The sequence below is a fragment of the Giraffa tippelskirchi genome, chromosome 2, assembly GCF_054371585.1.
Source record: "Giraffa tippelskirchi isolate mGirTip1 chromosome 2, T2T-mGirTip1v1.2.pri, whole genome shotgun sequence".
Classification (NCBI taxonomy): Eukaryota; Metazoa; Chordata; class Mammalia; order Artiodactyla; family Giraffidae; genus Giraffa; species Giraffa tippelskirchi.
Genome location: NC_137276.1, coordinates 228,221,666 through 228,242,441, shown reverse-complemented (window position 1 = coordinate 228,242,441; position 20,776 = coordinate 228,221,666). Strand labels below are relative to the sequence as shown.

Genomic DNA, 20,776 nt, shown 5'->3' with positions numbered 1-20,776 from the left:
CTGCGTCTCCTGCGCCTTAAGCGTGTCCTCCAAAACCAGCAATTCACGGTCAGCTTCTGACCCCCCAGGTCCCAGTGATAAACATCACTTTTTTTTTTCTTGCCTGCTACCACCTTGAGGCATTTCAAGGACCCTGGATCTGCCCAGGGGACACCTGTTACTGTATCTACTTTGTGGGAGAGGCTCTGTTGCCTCCCTGAAAGTCCCGTAGGTCCCCTCCCCACCCCCATCTGCAAGGGACGGCAGCTCAGTTCTGACAGCCTCATGCCCTGGGCCACGGAACAAAAGACTGTCAAACCTGCATAGTCCTCTTTATAGCGTGTCCTGTCCTCGGTGGAATGATCCTTCATCAAATTCCATTTTTTTAGTGGTCCTGGGGGTTCCCTAGGGGCCCAGCGGTGAAGAAGACATGGATTCGATCCCTGGGTCTGGAAAGTCCCCTGGAGGAGGGCATGGCTACCCACTCCGGTATTCTTGCCTGGAGAATCCCATGGACAGAGGAACCTGGCAGGCTACAGTCCATGGGGCTGCAAAGAGTTGGACATGACTGAGCGACTAAACAGTCCTGGGGGTGCTATGAGTCTCCCCCATGCAATTTCTTGCATGTTAGGTGTCAGGAATTTGGCTCCTATGAGGGAGGGTCCTCATTTACCCAACAGGGTGAGGGGCACTCAGTCCCAAGCTAGAAGCTGCCTGAGATCTCCCAGTCTACAACAGGTCCCTCTGGCTCATCCCTTTCAAAATCAGTGAAGGGGGTGAAGTTGCTGGAGATGAGTGGTTGGGAGCGGAAAGATACCTTTACCCTCCACGTTCTGAGATTTTTTTGTTGGAGGAGACAAGACGTGGAGGAGTGGACAGAAATTAGCAGGGCAGTTGTGGAGTAATTTGAATGCGCCTGTGATGGCCTGGCCTTACCGGAATTTACCAGCCCATCTGCACAATCAGTTCAGGCCTGGAAAGTGTGTTCGGGGGGGAGTGGGGGAGGGCGGCAGAGGTTCAGAAAGTGAGGGTGCAGAAAAATCTTTACTGGTGAGATGTCTGCAACGGATGTTTGTCTGACAGTGTCCAGGGAAATAATTTGTCTGCAAGGGGGATGGGGGGTGGGGCGGACATAACCGAGGGCAGAGGTGCCTTCCTTTCCCTTGGGACCAAGGTCCCTCCGTCCGTGTGATCTGAAGGCCACTGTCCCTCCGATGCAGGGGACAGTGCTGGCAGAGAATCGGGTGTTACCCAGACCCTCGTCTCTTCTAGAAGCCAGTGACTTATCCCCCGAGCCCTGCCTCGGAGACGACAGTGCCTGTGTCCAGAGGCTTTTTCCAGACGTGGCTCAGACTCTGATCTGGCCGAGGGGAGCGGCCTCGTGGCAAAGGCTTGGACGGTTTCCCCTGGGAACTGTCTGGCAGGTCTAATGAGGAATGGCTCTTTGCGTTTATAGAGCACCTTTCATCTGCGGCTCTCAAAGCTGCTCCACAAACAGTAATTAACTATCAACACCTGTGAGGCAGGTGAGTCTGGTCACCCCCATTTGCAGAGAAGAGGAAACAAGAGGTTTGAGAGGCTGTGCTGAGCCAAGGGAGGAGCTGGGGGTAGCTCTGGTTAAGCAGCAGCATGCTGGACTCCCAGCGCCCTGACCACAATGTCAGGAAGCCTCTCCCTGCTGGGGAGGACCCCCCACCCAGAGTGTGGGTCCCCAAGGCAACGAGGGGGTAGGGATGAGGCCACACAGCTCCCTTCTGCCCTCCAGTAGGCAGCCTGCCACCTCCTGCACCCGCCAGTCAGCTACGAGGATGGGATCCCTCAGGACCCCAACCGTCTTTAAAACGCAGCATCCTCAGGAGGGTCTCTGCCCCATCTTGGGGCCGCGTGCGTCCCTTCCGGGTAATTGCTGGAACCATGGATGCTGCTAGCTGTACATGACTAACCAAGGAGTCTGTGGCCAGAGGAGACAAATGGTGGGCAGATCTCGGGAGCTCTTCCATAGCTTCTTATTCCAGCACCCAGAGCTGTCGGGGACCGATTCACGTTACCAGGGGCTTTCACTGATGGCAGCACCAGGTCGATGGATGTCTCTGCCTGGGTGCACGTGTAGGTGACCACCATGCCTGCTTGCTGTGTTGCTGTGCCACCTGTACTGCAGAGGTCAGATGAAACAGGGCATCGGACAGACCGCTGGACATTTCAGGAAATGCCTCTATCATAGCAGAGCCTGACCTGAGCCCTGGGGCCGTGAAAGCTGATGCCCCCACCCGGCTCTGAGGGTGGCTCTGAAGCCTCTGGGAGTACCCCCTTTTGTTCCCAGGGGAGCCTGGATCTACCGTCCAGGGGTCCCAGACAGGGAGATGCCAGTGAGCCATCACCGGGGCTCGCCCTGACACATCGCCCTGGAAACTGACTCACATCTCTGAGTCCTGAGTCACATCCTGTTGTGTGTGCTAAGGCACCCAGGAGGGCATTACACCAGCTGCCCGTGGCTGAGGTGAACTTGGAGAGCACCCTGGGAACTGCCCTTCTGCCTCCCAAGCTGAAAAAGGGATGCAAGGGGGGGGGGAATGGGAGGGGCGGAGATCCTCTAGGGAAAAACCGGGCGCCGCCCTGAGGGTTTATATGTTCACCACGTTGGCTTGGCTCTTTTAAAAATAGACACTGGGGCCTTGGCAGGTACACAACTGTCTGGTCTTTGTTTTTAAGTGGCTCTTAAAGGTGACTGAAAGATCACGTCTTTAAAGAGGCCAGCAAGATAGTTAAAGAAAGGGCCTTCTAACTCTAACCGGCAACAGGGCCCCCATCAACTCTGTCCTGGCCCACTGGAGAGCCAGGGTTTGAGGGTGTCCATAGACAGACTGAGTGTTCAGAGACCCAGGAGGCATCTCTGGCCATCCTCTCCTGTGGCCCTCCAGGAACATGAGGACAAAGTAGGACTTTTTTTCTTCTTTGTAAGAGAAGGAGAGTTTTACTTATTTTTAATTGGAGGATAGCTGCTTTACAGTGTTGGGTTGGTTTCTACTGTTCAGCAAAGTGAATCAGCTATACTTAAATCCCCCACCCCCCTTCCCATTTGACTGCAAGGAGATCAAACCAGTCCATCCTAAGGGAAATCAGTCCGGAATAGTCATTGGAAGGACTGATGCTGAAGCTGAAGCTCCCATACTTCGGCCACCTGATGCGAAGAACTGACTCACTGGAAAAGACCCTGATGCTGGGAAAGACTGAAGGCAGGAGGAGAAGGGGACGACAGAAGATGAGATGGTTTGATGGCATCACCAACTCGATGGACATGAGTTTGAGCAAACTCCGGAAGTTGGTGATGGACAGGGAAGCTTGGCATGCTGCAGTCCATGGGGTCGCAGAGCTGGACACGACTGAGCAACTGAACTGAACTTCCCGTTGAGGTCACCACAGAGCACTGAGAAGAGTTCCTTACAGTCGGTTCTCATCAGCTAGCTATTTTATACACAGTGTCAATAGTGTCAGCATACACAGTATATATTTGCCAACCCCAATCTCCCAGTTCATCCCTGCCAGCCCCCTCCCACTTTGGTGTCCATACGGTTGTTCTCTACATCTGTGTCTCTATTTCTGCTTTGCAAGTAAGATCATCTGTACCATTTTTCTAGATTCCACATATATGCGTTAACATCCGGTATTTGTTTTTCTCTTTCTGACGCACTTCGCCATGTATGACAGCCTCTAGGTTTAAACTCTTCAAAGAACAGCCTTTGGTTTCGTTCATTTTCGTCCCTTTCTTGTATCAGATTTCTTTGATTTCTACTCTAATTTGTATTATTCTCTTCTGCTTGCTTTAGGTTTATTTTGCTTCTTCTCTAGTTTCCTAAGGTGGAAGCTTATTGGTTCTGAATCATTCTTCTTTTCTAATAAACGCATTGCTGCTGCTGCTGGTAAGTCGCTACAGTCGTGTCCGACTCTGTGCGACCCCATAGACAGCCGCCCACCAGGCTCCCCCATCCCTGGGATTCTCCAGGCAAGAACACTGGAGTGGGTTGCGCATTAAGATGCGATAAATTTCCCTCTAAGCACTGCTTTCTCTGCGTCACAAATTGTGATGTTGGATTTTCATTTAGTTTGAAATATTTCTCTTGAGACTTATTTGACCCATGGGTTACTTAGAAGTGTGCTGTTGAAGCTCCAAGTATTTGGGGGATTTTCTAGCTGTCTTCCTGTCACTGACATTTTAGTTCAAATCTCTGTGGCCTGAGAGTGGACCCTGTATGATTTCCATTCTTTTCTATTTGTTTAAGGTGTGTTTTACGGTATATCTTGTGGTACATGTTCCCAGTGATCTTGAAAAAAATGTATCTTCTCCTACCGTCAGATGGAGTTTTCAAAAGATGTTGATCGATAGCACTCTTTGCATCAACTGTACCCCAATTTTCTGCCTGCTTGATGTATCAGTTACTGAAAGAGGGCTGTGAGGATTTCGGCTGCAACTGTGTCTTTTTCTCTTTCTTGCTGTAGTCTTATCAGTTTGAATCTCATGTCTTTGGATATTCTGTTGTTAGGCACATACAGATTAAGGATTCTTATGTTTTCTTAGACGTAACATTTCTTCATCATGTAATTCCCCTTTATTTTATTGAAGTATAGTTGATTTACAATGTTGTGTTAATTTCTGCTGCAGAGAAAAGTGATTCAGTATATAACTTTTTCATGAAATTCCCCTCTTTATCTCTTGAAATTTTCCTTCTTCTGAGGTCAGTTTTATATAAAATTAATACAGCTGCTCTGGCTTTATTTTGATTAGTAGTAGCCCAGTCTTTTCTCTACCCCTTTACTTTCAACCTGAGGCTTTATATTTAGTCTCCTTGTAGACAACACACAGTTGGATTTTGTTTTTAATCCATTCTGACAATCTCCTTCAGTTGACACATGCATTAGACCATTCATATTTAAAGGGATCATTGAATTAACATGGACTATGTTTGTAATTGTTTTATATTTGTTGCACCTGTTCTTTTTTTGCCTCTTTTTTCGGCCTTCTCTGGCTTTAACTGAGCATTTTATATGATTCCATTCCATTTTATCTCTGCTCTTGGTTTATCAGTTATACTTTAAAAATGTTTTTCATGATTGTCCTAGAGTCTGAAAAATACATGTGTAGTGAATGTAAGTCACCATCAAATAACACAAGACCACTTCTTCCTTCCCATTTCTGTAATTCATGTCACTTACCCATATCTTACAACCACCTGACACATTACTATTATCACTTTAAACAGTTATCTTTTGGATCAGTTAAGAATACGAAAAGTAAGACTTCATCTTCATTTATTCTTCCATTCTTTATGTAGATCCAAGTTTCTGACATGTATTATTTTCCTTTTCCCTAAAGACTTTTTTTTTTTTTAACATTTTCTGCAAGACAGTTCTGCTAGATAAATTAGCTCAGTTTTTTTTTTTGTTTGTCAGAGAATGGCTTAATTTCTCCTTCATTTCTGAAGGAAATTTTGTTGAATATAGAATTCTAGGTTGGTAGCTTTTTTCTTTCAACACTTGATTTATGACACACTATTTTTGCTTGCATGGTTTCTGGATCAAAGTCTGAAGTAATTCTTACCAATGTTCAATTCTGGGTAAGGTGCTCCCACCCACCTTTCCTTTTTGGTTTCTTTCAAGATTTTCTCTTTGTCTTTGGGTTTTGTTTTTTTTTTTTTGGTAGTTTCAATATATGCTTAGATGTAAATTATTTGGTATTTATTTTGCTTAATTGGTGTCCCCTGAGTTACCTGGATCTGTGGTTTGGTGGCTGTCATTAATTCTGGCAGGTTCACAAATATCCCTTCCACTCTGCTTTCTTCTCTCTTTCCTTCTGATATTTCTATTACACATATATTACACATATTTGAAAAATTTCCCAAAGTTCATGGATATTCTGATTTTTGTTTCTGTTTTTTTTTCTTTACCTTATAGCTTGGTAAATAGGGCTTCCCTTGTGGCTTAGTTGGTAGAATCCACCTGCAACGCGGAAGACCTGGGTTCAATCCCTGGGTTGCGAAGATCCCCTGGAGAAGGGAAAGGCTACCCACTCCAGTGTTCTGGCCTAGAGAATTCCATGGACTATATAGTCCATGGGGTCACAAAGAGTCAGACAGGACTGAGCGACTTTCATACTTTCACTTTCCCGATAGTTCAGAAAGTTTCTATTAACATATTTTCAATTTCATTGAAATTCTCTTCTCACTCATGTCCAGTCTGTCGAAGAGCCCATCAAAGGTATTTCTCATTTCTGTTAGTGTATCTCATTTCTGGAACTTCCTTTTGCATCTTAGAATTTCTTCCCTGCTTACATTACCCATCTGTTTTTGCATGCTGTCTTCTTCAATGAAACTAAAAATATGTCAATAAAAACAGTGGCCATAATCAAGCAAAAATGTTCACTAGCGACATAAATGAATGAGGAAGTGATGAATGTCATGAGCCTAAGAGTGAATGAATGAAGTAACTCAGCATGATGATTAATACGATAAGAAAACGACTCTCCAGGCATCATACAGGTCTGGAACCTTCACTAATACCAGACTCTAAGTTCCAATGGGGCAGTGACATAACTGGTCTTACTCACAAATTAACACATGTATTAGTAGTAAGTTTCATGAAACTTGTTCATTTTGGTGGATTGACCTATCAGAGGCATTCCCTTCGAGAATAAGCAGCGCTCCTCTGAAAATTGAGACAGGGGTTCTCTTCCTCAGCCTATGACTTTCTTTTCTCTACAACCGCCATTTTACCCCCATCCCACCTCCCTTTCCTGGAATACACATATTTATTATCACAAGCACAGTTCTTTACCTCACATGCCCACCTTATTCTTCCCTAACTCTGATTAACATACAAGCAGAGAAGTACTGTGTGCGTGCTAAGTTGTTTCAGTTGTGTCTGGGACTCTTTGTGACCCTGTGGACTATGGACCACCGGGCTCCTGTCCATGGGATTCTCCAGGCAGAATTCTGAAGTGGGTTGCCACGCCCTCCTCCAGGGGATCTTCCTCAGCCAAGAATCAGACCTGCATCTCTTGCACCTCCTGCACTGGCAGGTGGGTTCTTTACCATTGGCAGTGCCTGGGAAGCTCCAGGGAGATACTGTTTGGGGCCTGTTTGAATTAAGATCCTGCACTGTCACTACTTGAAGGCGCTTAGCGATCATCTCCTTTCAGAGATGAGAATAAGAAAGTGTAAGCACGTGATCCAGGGCCATCACACAGACAGGCTAGAGGCCACTTCTCCTGCCTCCAGCCCAGCGCTCAGGTGCCCAGAACACTGTCATTTCCATACTTGTCTTCATGTATTCATGTTGGCCCCATCATGGCAAGAATGTTAACTCAATGGTAAACTCACCATAAACCGTATTATTGGCCCTTTGTTTTGTTCTGTTTTCATTAATAGTCCATGTAACATTTAGAAGAAAACATGCAAAACTCCCAACATGAGAAGCTCGCCATCACCACCTTCTGGCCCACCACTGCCAATGAAGCCAAACACAGTTCACTGTGGTTGCAGATACGAAAACTGATCAGGGGCCACTGGGCTTTTAGTACTGCCCATCCATTCCCCAATCCCTCCCCACTCCCAGCACTGAAAGGCTGAGTTGTGGTGTGAACTCAGAAGATGTTGAATTTGAAACCCTGTGTTAAAAAAAAAAAAAATCACAGAACCTGGACTTTAATCATAAAGATCATTTTACCAAAGCATATTTTTAAAAGGCTGTGAAACATTATGCAACGTTTGCATGGTTTAATTATGAGTTTAGAAAAGCCTAGCACAACGTTTTCACTACAGTAAAACATGACAGAGCATGAATCATGGCATAATACTTTATGCTTACTGTGGTTTTAGACGTGGGGTTAGGGGTGCTGGGCTGTCTACACAACAGGGCATGAATTACTGTACCGCAATTCACACCCAGAGGGCTTTATGACAATTATAAAACCTCTTTTGTTTGCTTTTTAAATGATTAAAATATTTGAGTACCATATATATTCACTTAGTAAATACGTATATATCCAGGACATACACATGGCTTAATAGAAAATATCTGAGGGTATAATTTTTATTTTCACTTGAAGCAAAATCCTTGTAGCAATATGGGAATATCAAACAATCTGCTGTTGCTATTTGCTTTCAATTACTGGAAGCACTGTTTGCTCTAAGATTATGCAGGATCTTCAACTGTGGTTGAGCACTTATTTTCCACTGAGTCTGGAATGGACCAGTACTTTATTCCTTGCCATCCCCTCAGATTCTCTCAAATTCAGATGGAAATAAAGACCTTTCTTTAACATTAGGTTTCAAGGATTCTAAATTATTTCCCCAGGTTTTTCAAAATTCAAAATTAAAGGTCAGGATTTTTTTTTTTAATTTTAATCGGATAACAGCCTTGCAATGTTGTGTTGGTTTCTGCCATACGACAACGTGGATCCGTCCTAAGTATAGTGTCTCCCACCCTCCGCCCCATCCCACCCCGCTCAGTTGTTACAGAGTACTCGGCTCAGCTCCTTGTGTTGCACACCAACTTCGCACTGGCTATGTGTTTTACACGTGGCGATGGATGTGGTTCAATGCTACTTTCTCAGTCCATCCCACCCTCTCCTTCCCCCACTGTGTCCACAGATCCATTCTTTGTGTGTCTCTATTGCTGCCCTATAAATAGGCTTCATCAGTGCCATTTTTCTGGATCCCATATATACGCGTTATTAATACGATGCTTCTGACTTCCTTCACTCTGGCTCTAGCTCATCCACCGCACGAGAACTGATCAGACTTATTTTAGGCCAGTTACTTCAAAGAAAAGAAAGAAGTTGATCAGTATGAGAGGAACTGGGGTGAGGGCTGTCAGGAGAAGAGGAAGAATAAGAAGCTAGACTCGAGTCCCCAAATGCCTGATTCCGTCCTCCACTGTGACAGTTTCAAAGGCATTAAAGACAAGGGAAAGGTTAACCACTACAAGTGAAAAGCCCCAGCATTCTGCTCCCCCAGCAAGTGAGGGAGCAGAAGTAGACACTGTTTAATGAGAAGGAATAACTCATTTCTTTATGTCACGACACACACAGAACTTAACAGCTGGTATTTCCCTCAGGAACTTTGCTCTTTCTGTATTTACTCCCAGCACCCTAAACCCGCAGCTGTAAAGATCCCTGGGAGTTAGTGTTGTTTGCTGTCACCTTTGTCCACAAAGAAGGTGGGATGCAAAGAGAAAACTAATGTTTAATCCTAAGACGGAAATGTAAAGCTCTCCCGTGGTGGGACAGTGGTCAGTTTTTTACTTTTCTTACACATTTGACCTAAGAATAGAAAGGATTTTTTTTTCCTCCTCCTTTTCATCTGCAAACAGTATGATGCTTTTGAAAACCAAGTTGTCTATGAATGCTGGAGTCAAATTTACAAAATCCTTTTTACCTAAACCTTCTGAAGTCAGATTTTTGTCTCTTTTCTATCCTAGGCAGGCCTCTTTTAATGGCAGTCTATAAAATACTTGCTCAACATTCTGCCCTTTAAAAGTTGCAAACTTGAGGTCTTAACAAAGAAAAAAAATACAAGACATCTCTGTTAGTCTGGGATGACAGAACCAGCTCTGCACTGCCGTGTTTGTGAAACAGTGATCAGGCCTTGCTGCCAGTTTCCCAGCCAGAATTTCTTATCAATTATCTCTGGGACAGAGATCACCTATACAGAAAACATTAAACAGCCATGGAATAGTCTTGTCCAAGGCACCAAAAAAGACCCAAACCCTTGCATTCTTTTCTGCTTACTGAGTAGAGACGGGTGATGACCTGATAATGGTAACTGTAATTGTTGGTAAACCTGGGCAGTCGGTATGTACAGCAGGTCAACAGTCTGAATATTAACACTCCCACCTGGAAAGCGTAACCAGCTCCCCTCATCATTGTGTGTGCTCCGTCACTCAGTCGTGTCGGACTCTTAGTGACCCCGTGGACTGTAGCCCGCCAGGCTCCTCTGTCCATGGGATTCTCCAGGCAAGAATACTGGAGTGGGTTGCCATGCCCTTCTCCAGGGGATCTTCCCCACCCAGGGATGGAACCCATGTCTCCTGCACCTCTAGCACTGGCAGGCGGATTCTTTACCACTGAGCCACCTGAGATAGTGAGGTTACATTAAACCTTTGAAGGAATAGTTAGCAGAGGAAAATCTTCAAGAGTTAAACATAAATTATGTATCAGTATCATTTTTTTGGGGGGGGGAGTCATCACAAAAGCAAATACTTGGGACTTAAGGAAGCTTACTAAACACTGTTAAGTAGGCCACAGACATGTCTAAGAGTTCAACAAAGGTAGCTTTTTTTATTAAAAGCTTTCGTTTTTCAAATCCTGCCCCACTCCATGCATCACTGACCTCCCCGATTCTCTGCAGATACGAGGCAGATCCAGCCGTCCCCACCGTGGTCCTACGATCAGTCCTACCAGTACCTGGGATCCATCGCCTCTCCTTCTGTCCACCCAGCCACACCCATCTCGCCTGGGCGGGCCAGCGGCATGACAACCCTCTCGGCCGAGCTTTCCAGCCGACTTTCAAGTAAGATGCTTGAAAACACACTCTGTGAAGTCTGGCTGCTGTGGAAGTTTCTGGAGGCCAGACAAGATGCATGAAAGGGGGAAGGCTGTCATTTTTAATTGGACACAATCTGGTTAAAGACAAGGCTGTCTGTCTCTTAAGTCTCACACCCATGCACTGATTTACCTTGACACTGAGAGGCAGAGATTACAGATGTGGAGGTAGAAGCAGCTTGGAAAAAGTGGAGTCCTTGGGCCTTTTGGGGTGCTCCCCTTTATTTGGCAAGCAAGGGTGGGAGCTGAAGGGTCAATAATAGAAAAGGCACAAGTAGTCAGCTTCTGGAGGTCAGATGGGATGATCCGTGTTGCTGTGGTGACCTCGCACAGGTCACGTGAATGGCATGCTGGGGCGCACATGCAATGGGATGCAGACCTACCCCAGTGGGACACTTCCAACTAAGAGCTGCTCACACCAGGCCACAGGAGCAGCGTGGAGAGCTCAGGTGTCGTGGCTGGCATAACTGTTGTTAATACAAGCTCATTAAATATTAGTCATTTAACCTATGGGACCTTTGGGCTTGGCACTCACCTTTGCTCGTGGGCAGGGAAACTGGAGTTACAGAGAAAAATTCCTTTGTTGAAAGCAAAAAGAAGCAACTCCCTGTTTGGGGCTTTGAAATTGGAGCTGGACCAAACTGTGAAAACACTTCAGAGAACTTCAGCTTTAGGAGGCCTGTGAACACACTCCTTGTGTGTTGGGGGCGGGGGGCGGAGGGCGGCTGGTCTTGCTTTTCGGTTCTTGGGATCAGATTATAGCAGATTAGGGGGCAGGCAAAGAGGCAAAGGCGTCATGTCTGTCATTTGCAAGTGCTGTGGGCAATGTTGTGTTCTACGGACAACTATGATTACCTGAGGTTTCCACCAAATGCTTTAGCTTCTTCTCAGCTTCACAGAATACCTCTCCGGTTCTCAACAGCAGCACTGCTGACACTTGGGGCCGGATACTTCTTCTCCGTTGTGGGGGGCAGCGCTGTGCAATGTCAGGCCTTCATCAGTGTCTCTGGCCTCTAGATGCCAGCAGTACCCCCCACCCCCAGTCATGACAACCAAAAATGACCAGATGCCGCCATATGTCCCGAGGGCTGACACCGTCCCCCAGTTGAGAACTGTCTTCACTTGTTCTTGGGCGTGATAGTGAAATAGGGAAGCCAACTTACTTGCCGAGTTTCCACATTATTTTTGGCCACTGGTGCCAAGAATTTCATGGCACCTGCTGGGCCCAGGAGTTAAGGGACTGGTGTAGGAATCATGAAATCCGCTTGGCTTGTTGCTGCAGCAGCTCTGTTCCCTTGGGACCGGCTGGCTTTCATTGTTTCTTCTTCTTGGTGGCACTACTCTGCCCGCTCGCTATGGTCTACATCTGAAGCGATGACTGTTTTCCTTGGAAGTGTCCCTGCTGAGGGTCTTGTCCCTTGGAAAGTATGGCACAAGTCTTCTGACTTGGTCAGCACCCAGGATCTCCGGCACCTTATCCCTTGGGGCCAGCTGCCCTGCTGACCAGCTCAGAGGGGAGGGTGACTTCTTTTATCGGAATGAGTTAACATGCGCCCTTCCCTGTCCCGTCTCACGGTTATCCTTCTGAAGAGCCTGGACGTCAATCAGCCAGGGAGCCGTGGAAGGGCGTCTTACGGCCCCAGGGTGTGAAGGAGATAAAAGCCATGTCCCATTTCAGCACTCAGGCCTAACCCTGCACTGTCTTGGAGGGTGGACCCAGGAGAATTCCAGAGGAGCTTTCACCAGTGGCAGCGGAGAACAGCATGGGAGGCTGCTCCTCAACTTGGCAGATCTCCCTCTGAGAAATGGAGCCCAGGCCTGAAGAGTGTCATCTTTCGCCTAGGGGCAGGAGGGGGTTGGGATCCTTACAAGAGGCTGCTTTTGCTTTTTTTTTATGCCTAATCAAATGAAGTTTTATTCTTTTCTTTTTCTGTGTATTCTTACTTTTGTCACTTTATTTTTTTAAGTGAAGGGTAATTGCTTTACCAAATTTTGTGGTTTTCCTGTCGTACATCAAGAATCAGCCATAGGTCTACCCATCAATGCTTTGAGAGCCTGTCACAGTTCGGAGCCCACTTTCCTTGAACCCTGCCCCCAGCTAGCTTGGAGCACCCCAGCCTCACCTGAGCTTCCTTCTGCAGGAGGGAACTGCGCTCTGTCTTTCTTTCCTTTGCAGACAGACTCCACACCTTGTCTGAAAAGAGTTGTCATCTGGAGGTTTTTTCTTTTCTTTTTAAATAATGTTTAGCTGCCAACCTGGGCGACAGACAGCAAGCATTTATCTGAGTCATGCGAAAGATCCTTTTAAGGCAGCCATTATCTGCTCAGGCTGTTTAATCCTTTGGGGGCAGTGGGAGGGGCCCGGCATAGGGCGGCTTTCATCCACATCAAGCTGCAGAAGGAAGACTTTTAGCTGTCATGGCAAATATTTAGCCCCATCGGTGGGGCAACATTTCCAACTAAAATACCTATCTCGCCTAATCCCCAGATATCCTCCCCTTTTAAAAGCTCCCTGTGAATGTCAGGGGTCCCCATTTCTGCCCACACTGCTCTTGAATAAGGGGGCACCAGGCCAGCTGAAAGGACAAATGAGTTAAGGCCAGGGGTGCAGTGAACTGTCTGTGACTGGTGGGGCTTGCTTGGATAGGGGGTGTCAGGCTGGACATAAAAATGAGAACAAGTATTTGAACAGGTCATTTGAATCTGAGCCTAACTCATGGGTCGAAGTTGTTTCATCATCACAATGTGTGTTGTAAAGGATAAACTGGCAAGTGGATGGTCTTTCATAGTGTGACACTGGTACTCTGTGGACAGAAGAACCACAAGCAGCATCTAAGATCTTTCAGACATTCTGCCCACAAGTGAAAGAACTGTTTTCCCCTGACAGCTGAGACCGTAACATCATTCCATTACTGATGTCCATGACAAATCACGGGCTCACTCGGGATTCCGGTAACTTGCTGCCATCACCAGGTTACCACATAGTAGTTGGAACGGACTGGCAGAGCATGTCCAGACACCGTCATGAAACAGGGTGACCTTTCATTCATTTTCCAGTGGATTCACCTTTTTGTCTCAGGGCAAATGAAGCAAGAGGAATCATGGGTGGAGTCATTTATTTGTGTCCGGAGTATTGCATCAGATGACAACAAGTTGATTGTGTTTGCCTAATGTTTCTCCCTGACTATAGAAATCTAACTGGAAAAATGGAGTAAAGCTTCCTGTTAACTCTCAAGCATGTCACGGCTCTCTGTGCGAATACAAACAAGTGACACAGGGCTTGCTCACAGACGGCCCCAGCGGGCAGGGACAAACCCCGCGGAATGGGGTGCGGCCCGGCTTCAGGACGAGCGAGAGAGTGTCCGTGGAAGGGCGGCCCTAGAGCCACTGTCAGTTTACAGCTTTGTCCCTGCCCACATGTCTGACTCGCTTTGAAAAGATTAACAGGACTGTTTGTTTGAAAGTCAGACTCCTGGTTTCCTCATTAGTGGAGAGATTTGCTGCAGACTTCGGTTGTTTCTATAAACTTTAATTACCTCTCTGATGAGGAGTATATCCCCTCATCACAGGCACCCAAAAGTTAGAGAGTACGTTAGGAGGGAGGGGGGAGAGAGAGAGAGAGAGAACGAGAGCACTAGCTCTCCCTGCTGCAATAATAGGCTTGAAATATGAGGAAGCTGATCAACAGCCGAAGCCGTCCAAAAACAGATTAATCCACCCCGGCAGCTTTCCTTTCAGAGCAAGCTTTTGGCTCCGTCAGGTTTCTCTGTGGGCCTAAACACAAAAGGACCCAGGCCACATGCCATCTTGAGCCTGGAGTTACTTTGTATGTTGATTTGAGAACTTATAAATTTTAAAACATTCAGTTCTTGTTTCTGCTCTATTTTGTTTCTGCCTTTTGGGTTTGCTGACGTAAAGACTACAATCCTGGCCTGGTCATTTAATGAATAATTCTGAGGAACAGAAACTCCCTGAGGACACCATCCTACATGGACAGTAGGAATGTTGTCTCAGCGGAAGGGCACTTTTGCCCCCACCCCACCCCACCCCACCCCACCCCACCCCTACCCCTAGGGCATTTGGAGGGTCAGAACCTTGTTGGTTATCACAGTGGGGGGAGTGAGGGCACTACCAACATCTGATGGGCTCAGGCCAAGGATGCTGCCAAACATGCTACCACGCACAGGACAGGCCCTCACAGGACAGGCCCGCACCGCCCCATAAAGCTGGCCCCCAATGTCAACAGTGCCACTGTTGGGAAACTGATCTATGGGATACAGGAAACCTGTCCTGGCACCCAAACCCCCCAAAAGTTCCCAAGGGCAGCCTGTGATTAAGGGAAAGACAGGAGATAAATGCATAAACCTAACAAAATGAGTTTTATAGACCAAGCTTTGCCATTGCTGGTAGAACTTCAACATGTATAAAAATGGAGTAGGTAAGTCAAGGCCCTGTGGCCATTCCTGTTAACAAACAGGTGATGCATATTAGAGAAAAGCATGTGAAATCAAAGCTGTACTGTTTCTAAAAATGTAGAACTAGTCTGAAGGTAGATGTGGAGAAGAAAGAGATGGGTGGTTCATGGACATCCACTCCCAGCCCCTACTATGGCATGCATTAGCTTCAATAATAGGAAACTGCCTATTTTTAACTATTGCAGGCCTATAGAAATGGCAAATTTCTAGGATTCAACCTACATATCATGTATAACATATTAAAATGTTATTACATATTATGACAGTATCATATCATGTATATGCGCATGCTCAGTCTCTTCAGTCGTGTCCGACTCTTTGTGACCCTACAGACTGTAGCCCTGCCAGGCTCCTCTGTCCATGGGATTCTCCAGGCAAGAATACTGGAGTGGGTTGCCATGCCTTTCCCCAGGGGATCTTCCCGACCGAGGGGTCGAACCCATGTCTCTTACGTCTCCTGCACTGGCAGGCGGGCTCTTTACCACTAGCACCACCTGGGAAGCTCTCTTTGCGGATTATATATTAATATATTCTATTAATATTAATCTATTAATGCATCTATTAGTTCTAGTGTTATATTGTTTTGTCATAAATTGTTATAATAGGACATTAATACTGACATATTAATATATTGATTATATAGAGAGGTGGCAAACTTTTTTTTCTGCCAAGGGCCAGATTCTAAATATTTCAGACTTTCTGAGCCCTACAGTCTGGCCGTCCAGTCTCTGCCATGAACACTCTGAAGGGATGACTTAAAAAGTAGTCATACATAATACGTAAAAGAACGAGCGAGGCTCCTTTCAATAAAACTTTATTTATGACCACTGAAATTTAAATTTCATATCATTTTCAAGTTAGGAAAAAGTCTTTTGTTTTTTTTTTCCCCCCAACCATTTAGAAAAGTAAAACACATTCTTAGACTGTGGGCATTCAAAAACTGGTAGCAGGTGAATCTGGCAGGTGGGTGTGCCAACCTCAGAGTTACAGCAATATTTGTTTATATTAAGTCAGTTATATCTAATAGGTTTATATTAAGCAAGTATGACTACATATTACATTATATTACAGCCTTATAACATTGCATGAGATCATATATTACCTTGGAGAAGGAAATAGCAGCCCACTCCGGTGTTCTTGCCTGGAGAATTACATGGACGGAGGAGCCTGGAGGACTCCAGTCCATGGAGTCGCAAAGAGTCGGACACGACTGAGCGACTATCTCCCTCACTCATATGTTACCATCTTCATCATACCCGCTCCCTGGACGGCAGCAGCATTGTGGGAAATTCTTCTGGGCGCTGGTCGGGCGAGGGAGGGGGCGTGGCCTCCCTGAACCCTAATCTGACGATATTTCTTGCCCACCACACAGCTGCGCCCGACCTGACGGCCTTCGGCGACCCGCGCCAGTTCCCCGCGCTGCCCTCCATCTCCGACCCCCGCATGCACTACCCCGGCGCCTTCACCTACTCCCCGACGCCCGTCACGTCGGGCATCGGCATCGGCATGTCGGCCATGAGCTCGGCCACGCGCTACCACACGTACCTGCCGCCGCCCTATCCCGGCTCGTCGCAGGCGCAGGGCGGCCCGTTTCAGGCCAGCTCGCCGTCGTACCACTTGTACTACGGCGCGTCGGCCGGCTCCTACCAGTTCTCCATGGTGGGCGGCGAGCGCTCGCCGCCACGCATCCTGCCGCCCTGCACCAACGCGTCCACCGGCTCGGCGCTGCTCAACCCCAGCCTCCCGAACCAGAGCGACGTGGTGGAGGCCGAGGGCAGCCACAGCAACTCCCCCACCAACATGGCGCCCGCCGCGCGCCTCGAGGAGGCCGTGTGGCGGCCCTACTGAGTGAGGCTGCGCACGCGCGCTCCGTGCGGCCGGACGTCGTCCCGGAAGCGCCCGTCGGGGGCTCAGCGTCGGGTTGTGGAGAAGCCCACGCGGGCCCCGTGGGGGATGCTCGTCCCCTGCCAGCTGCCTGCGGTCGCCATCTCTCGCTTCTGAAGTCCGCGCAGTTCGCCGCCGCTGTGGGCACGTCGTTAACGCAAACAGGAAGATTCCCAGAGGGAAACTGTGAATGCTTCTGATTTAGCAATGCTGTGAATAAAAGAAAGATTTTATAACCTTGACTTCACTTTTTAACCAAGTCGTTTATTCCAAAGAGTATGGAACTTGGGGTTTTCTTTGTGGGGGGAGGGCGGGGCGGGCAGAGATGCAACTCATTCTGTTTGGCATCTAATTCATATTTTTAATATTCTTTTCCAGCACCTTATAAATTGCAAAATGTGTATTTGCATTTGGGGTGGTTTTTTTATTTTTATATATATATATAAATTTGAGCTTTGCTTCTTTCTTGCTTTGACAAATGAAAGAAATATGATTCCTTTTTCTGTAAGTTTTATTTAACTTTTCTTTTGGACTTTTGGTGTAGTTGTTTTTTTGAGAAACAGCTGCAGCTTTGGGTCATTTTCAACTACTGTATTCCCACAAGGAATCCCTAGATATTTATGTATCCTGATGTTTAGACACTTACTTAATGTGTTGATACTTTTTTATTATTTAAATGTGCTTATGTTAAGAAAAATATCAAGTACTACATTTTTTGTTTTTGATAGTAGCCAGAGTTAATTGTATCACATTGAAGAAGGTTGGAAAAAAAAAAGGATGGGTAATGTGATCACTTGGTTATCTAAATATTGTTTACATTAAACTCCCTGTAATGTTAATCAAACGAGTTGGTAGCTAATGCAGCCATGTTTTTATTAGGCTTTTGAGATACTGAGGGTCACTCCAAAGATCTGAAGTATGGAATTTTCTGCCAAGCTCAACAAAGGGTCTCATACCTGACTCCCTCCCTTCAAATCTGGTTCCAGAGGGTTGGGGCAGATGCCAATGATAGCACCTCTGGAGAGGATTTATTTTCTGCCTAGGGGGTTTGCTCACTCCATGGCCTCTTAATAATGTTAGACATGCCTTGTAATAGAATGAGTCCAAAGTAAGCTGTGTGGAGGAATGGTATCCACATAGAAACGGAATGAATGAATTTAGGGATTCCTTAATTGCTCCACTCTGGGGTAGGAAGGAGATCATCTGAACCCAGAGTTCAGATGTTTGTTCAGCTCCAAGGAGATGTTCCTCTTTGATACTATACCTGTTGGTTGATGCAGAAGAAAACTTGTGGCTGTCCCCCAAGGCTGGGAGTGGAAGGGACCGGATGCCTTTGACAGCCAAGGTGTCCAGGTCAGTTTTCATAGGGTGGGCCCAGAAGCAGGCCCGAGCAAGCCAAGTTCCCTCCACCTGCCTCAGTGAAGTCATGTGGGAGGGTGTCATCCCACCTGTGCGGGACCCACCCCATGCTGCTCCTTCGCCACCCGGCTTTGTGTTGCTCTCACCAGGCAGAGACCCTACGCTGTAGGGTGTGTGCACTTTTACCAGTGCATCAGCATGACAGGAAAGATTCATGTCACTGCCCATGGCTACAATTCAAACATATCCAATGTCACTGTAAATTTTATGGCACTATTTTTATTGGAGGATTTGATCACAAGGCAGTTGTTGTACAACTCAAATACTAACTGCTGATTTTAACATATGTGTGCTCAAAATGATCTGGTTGTTATTTAATGTACCTCTTAAATTAGTTGAAATGTTTCAGGTCAACTCTGAAGAGTATTTGAAAGCAGGACTTCAGAACAGTGTTTGATTTTTATTTTATAAATTTAAGGATTCAAATTAGAAAGATCTTTGGCTGCAGGCAGCAAAACAGCTGGTCTTATTTAAAACAACTTGTTTTTGAGTTTTCTTATATATATATATATGTATTGATTATTTGTTTTACACAGATGCAGTAGCACTTTGGTAAGAATTAAAAGAGTAAAGCAGTTTGTGTTGTCAGATCGTTCTTATCTAGAAAAGAGCTAAAGCAGATGTTAGAGAAACTCAGAATATTCTATTTATTTTCATTTTAGACATAATTCTCCCTCCATAACTCATTTTCATGTTTTATTCTGTATTACATTTTTTGCAGCAAAATTACCCTTAAATGTCAGTAGATTTCAATTTTTTTATATCTGAAAAGGACCATTAGCCCATTCACCCCAAATTGAACTTGTGTTCTTTTCAGCACGTTGCCTTATCTGACCTGACAAAATGTTGATTAAAAAAATGAAGGAAAAATATACTTTTCAGTTCAGTTCTGGTACCTGAAGATATTCCAACTCAAAATCAGCGTAATGCCCTACAAGAGAAATCAGATAAATCTCTCACATTGAATCTTCACTTTCAAAGCCGTGTGTGAGGAGAGTTCATCACTTTGTTGTAGACCCACGGGTTTGGCCATTCAGAGATTCAGAGATTCACAGACCGTTACCAGCATATAGAGTATTTAATCTCTCCAGAAAGAAACAGTTAAACCTTAGTTGTTTTAGAGATAAGCCTCATACTTTTTCCCTGAGGAATTCCATTCTACTGCCTTCAGGTAAATTAAGGTAGTCCTTTCATCAAGTAGACCCTTAAGCCAATAAAGTAATAACTGGATGTATCTGGGAGCATTGGTCCAGAAGAAAGATTAAATAAGCCATCTCTATTGCTTGTAAATGCCCTTATTTATAAGTTCAACATAGACACATATTTCTGTTCTTTTTGTTTTTCTAACTCTCTAAAAATACTTACATTTTTCTTCCTCTCTGCCCCCACTAAACATCTCCATCTTTCTCTCTCTTTGTACCTCCCTTGTTCTCCAACTTTATATAAGGAAACAGCACACACACCCATCCCGACACCAAACACAGGACTGGAGGAGCTGCACTTTCCCTCCCTTTACATAAAAGAGCATAGTGAGTCAGCCTTTCTCCTGTGTATGGGTTTCTTCCAGCAGAATGGAAACCTTGCCAACATTTTGGATCTGATTGCTGTCCGAAAGCAGCAATAGAAGCCTTCCTGGGCAAATTACAATCAGTGAGTTGAGAGACAGACTTTCTGCTGCCTAGGGTTTCTGTGAAGATAAACAGAAATGCTCTGATTATAAAGGAAATGAATGGTTTCACTCGAATGTCCTGCAATTTAGGATTGCAGATTTCTCTCTTGAAATACCTGTTTCCTTGGGACATTCCGTCCTGGTAATTTTTGTTTTTTGATGTTTTTTGTTTTCTGGGGGATGACATGTTTGGAGTCTTTTATACATGAAAACTCAGTTTAACAATGATATCAAAAATATTTTTCACATCTGAACAAAATGCTTTGTTTACCTGCAGTATACAATCTTTTGGGATTTTTTTTTTTGTCTATTTCTTTCTTTGGGGTTTTCCCCTCCCTTTAGCCAGGTCAGTATTGACGCTGATTATTTGGCTTTTTTTTTCCTTCTAGAAGAGTTGCATCAACAAAGTTAATTGTATTTATGTATGTAAATAGATTTTAAGCTTTCATTATAAAATATTGTTAATACCTGTAATAATTTTTTTCCAATTTTTTGTGTGTGTTTCTAAGGACATTTTCTTATGTTTGCTAAATACTGTAGACAAAAAAAAATGCTTCTTTCTTTGTTTATTTTAGACTTAAAAACGAGCTACTTTTTATTCACTTTTGTAAAGAGCTAATAGCATGGTTCCAATTTTTTTTTAAGAAGTTCATTTTCTGTTATGGGTAAATGAATGTGCAAAAAAAAAAAAAAACTTGGTTATTTGTGATATTCCAGATGTATAAAAATCAATGGAAAAAAAAATAAACTTCCAAA

The 20,776-nt window shown here is 45.3% G+C and overlaps 1 protein-coding gene and 1 long non-coding RNA gene across 6 annotated transcripts in view; one reads left to right on the top strand and one right to left on the bottom strand.

Annotated features, from left to right (window-relative positions):
- LOC145532899 (uncharacterized) overlaps positions 1-16,890 on the bottom strand; it is a 24,863-nt gene extending 7,973 nt beyond the window's left edge. Inside the window, exon 1 of the long non-coding RNA XR_014073696.1 lies at positions 16,594-16,890. This is a non-coding gene — a long non-coding RNA (uncharacterized LOC145532899). The remainder of the gene's footprint in view (positions 1-16,593) is intronic.
- Positions 1-20,776, top strand: part of RUNX1 (RUNX family transcription factor 1) — a 273,518-nt gene extending 252,742 nt beyond the window's left edge. For 3 of the 5 annotated variants that reach the window (XM_081558871.1, XM_081558865.1, XM_081558881.1), the window contains 2 exons: positions 10,380-10,541; positions 16,421-20,776. In XM_081558871.1, coding sequence (XP_081414997.1) covers positions 10,380-10,541; positions 16,421-16,896 — 638 coding nt within the window. In that variant the 3' untranslated portion in view covers positions 16,897-20,776. The remainder of the gene's footprint in view (positions 1-10,379; positions 10,542-16,420) is intronic. The other 2 variants (XM_081558897.1, XM_081558889.1) reach the window with 2 other exon arrangements.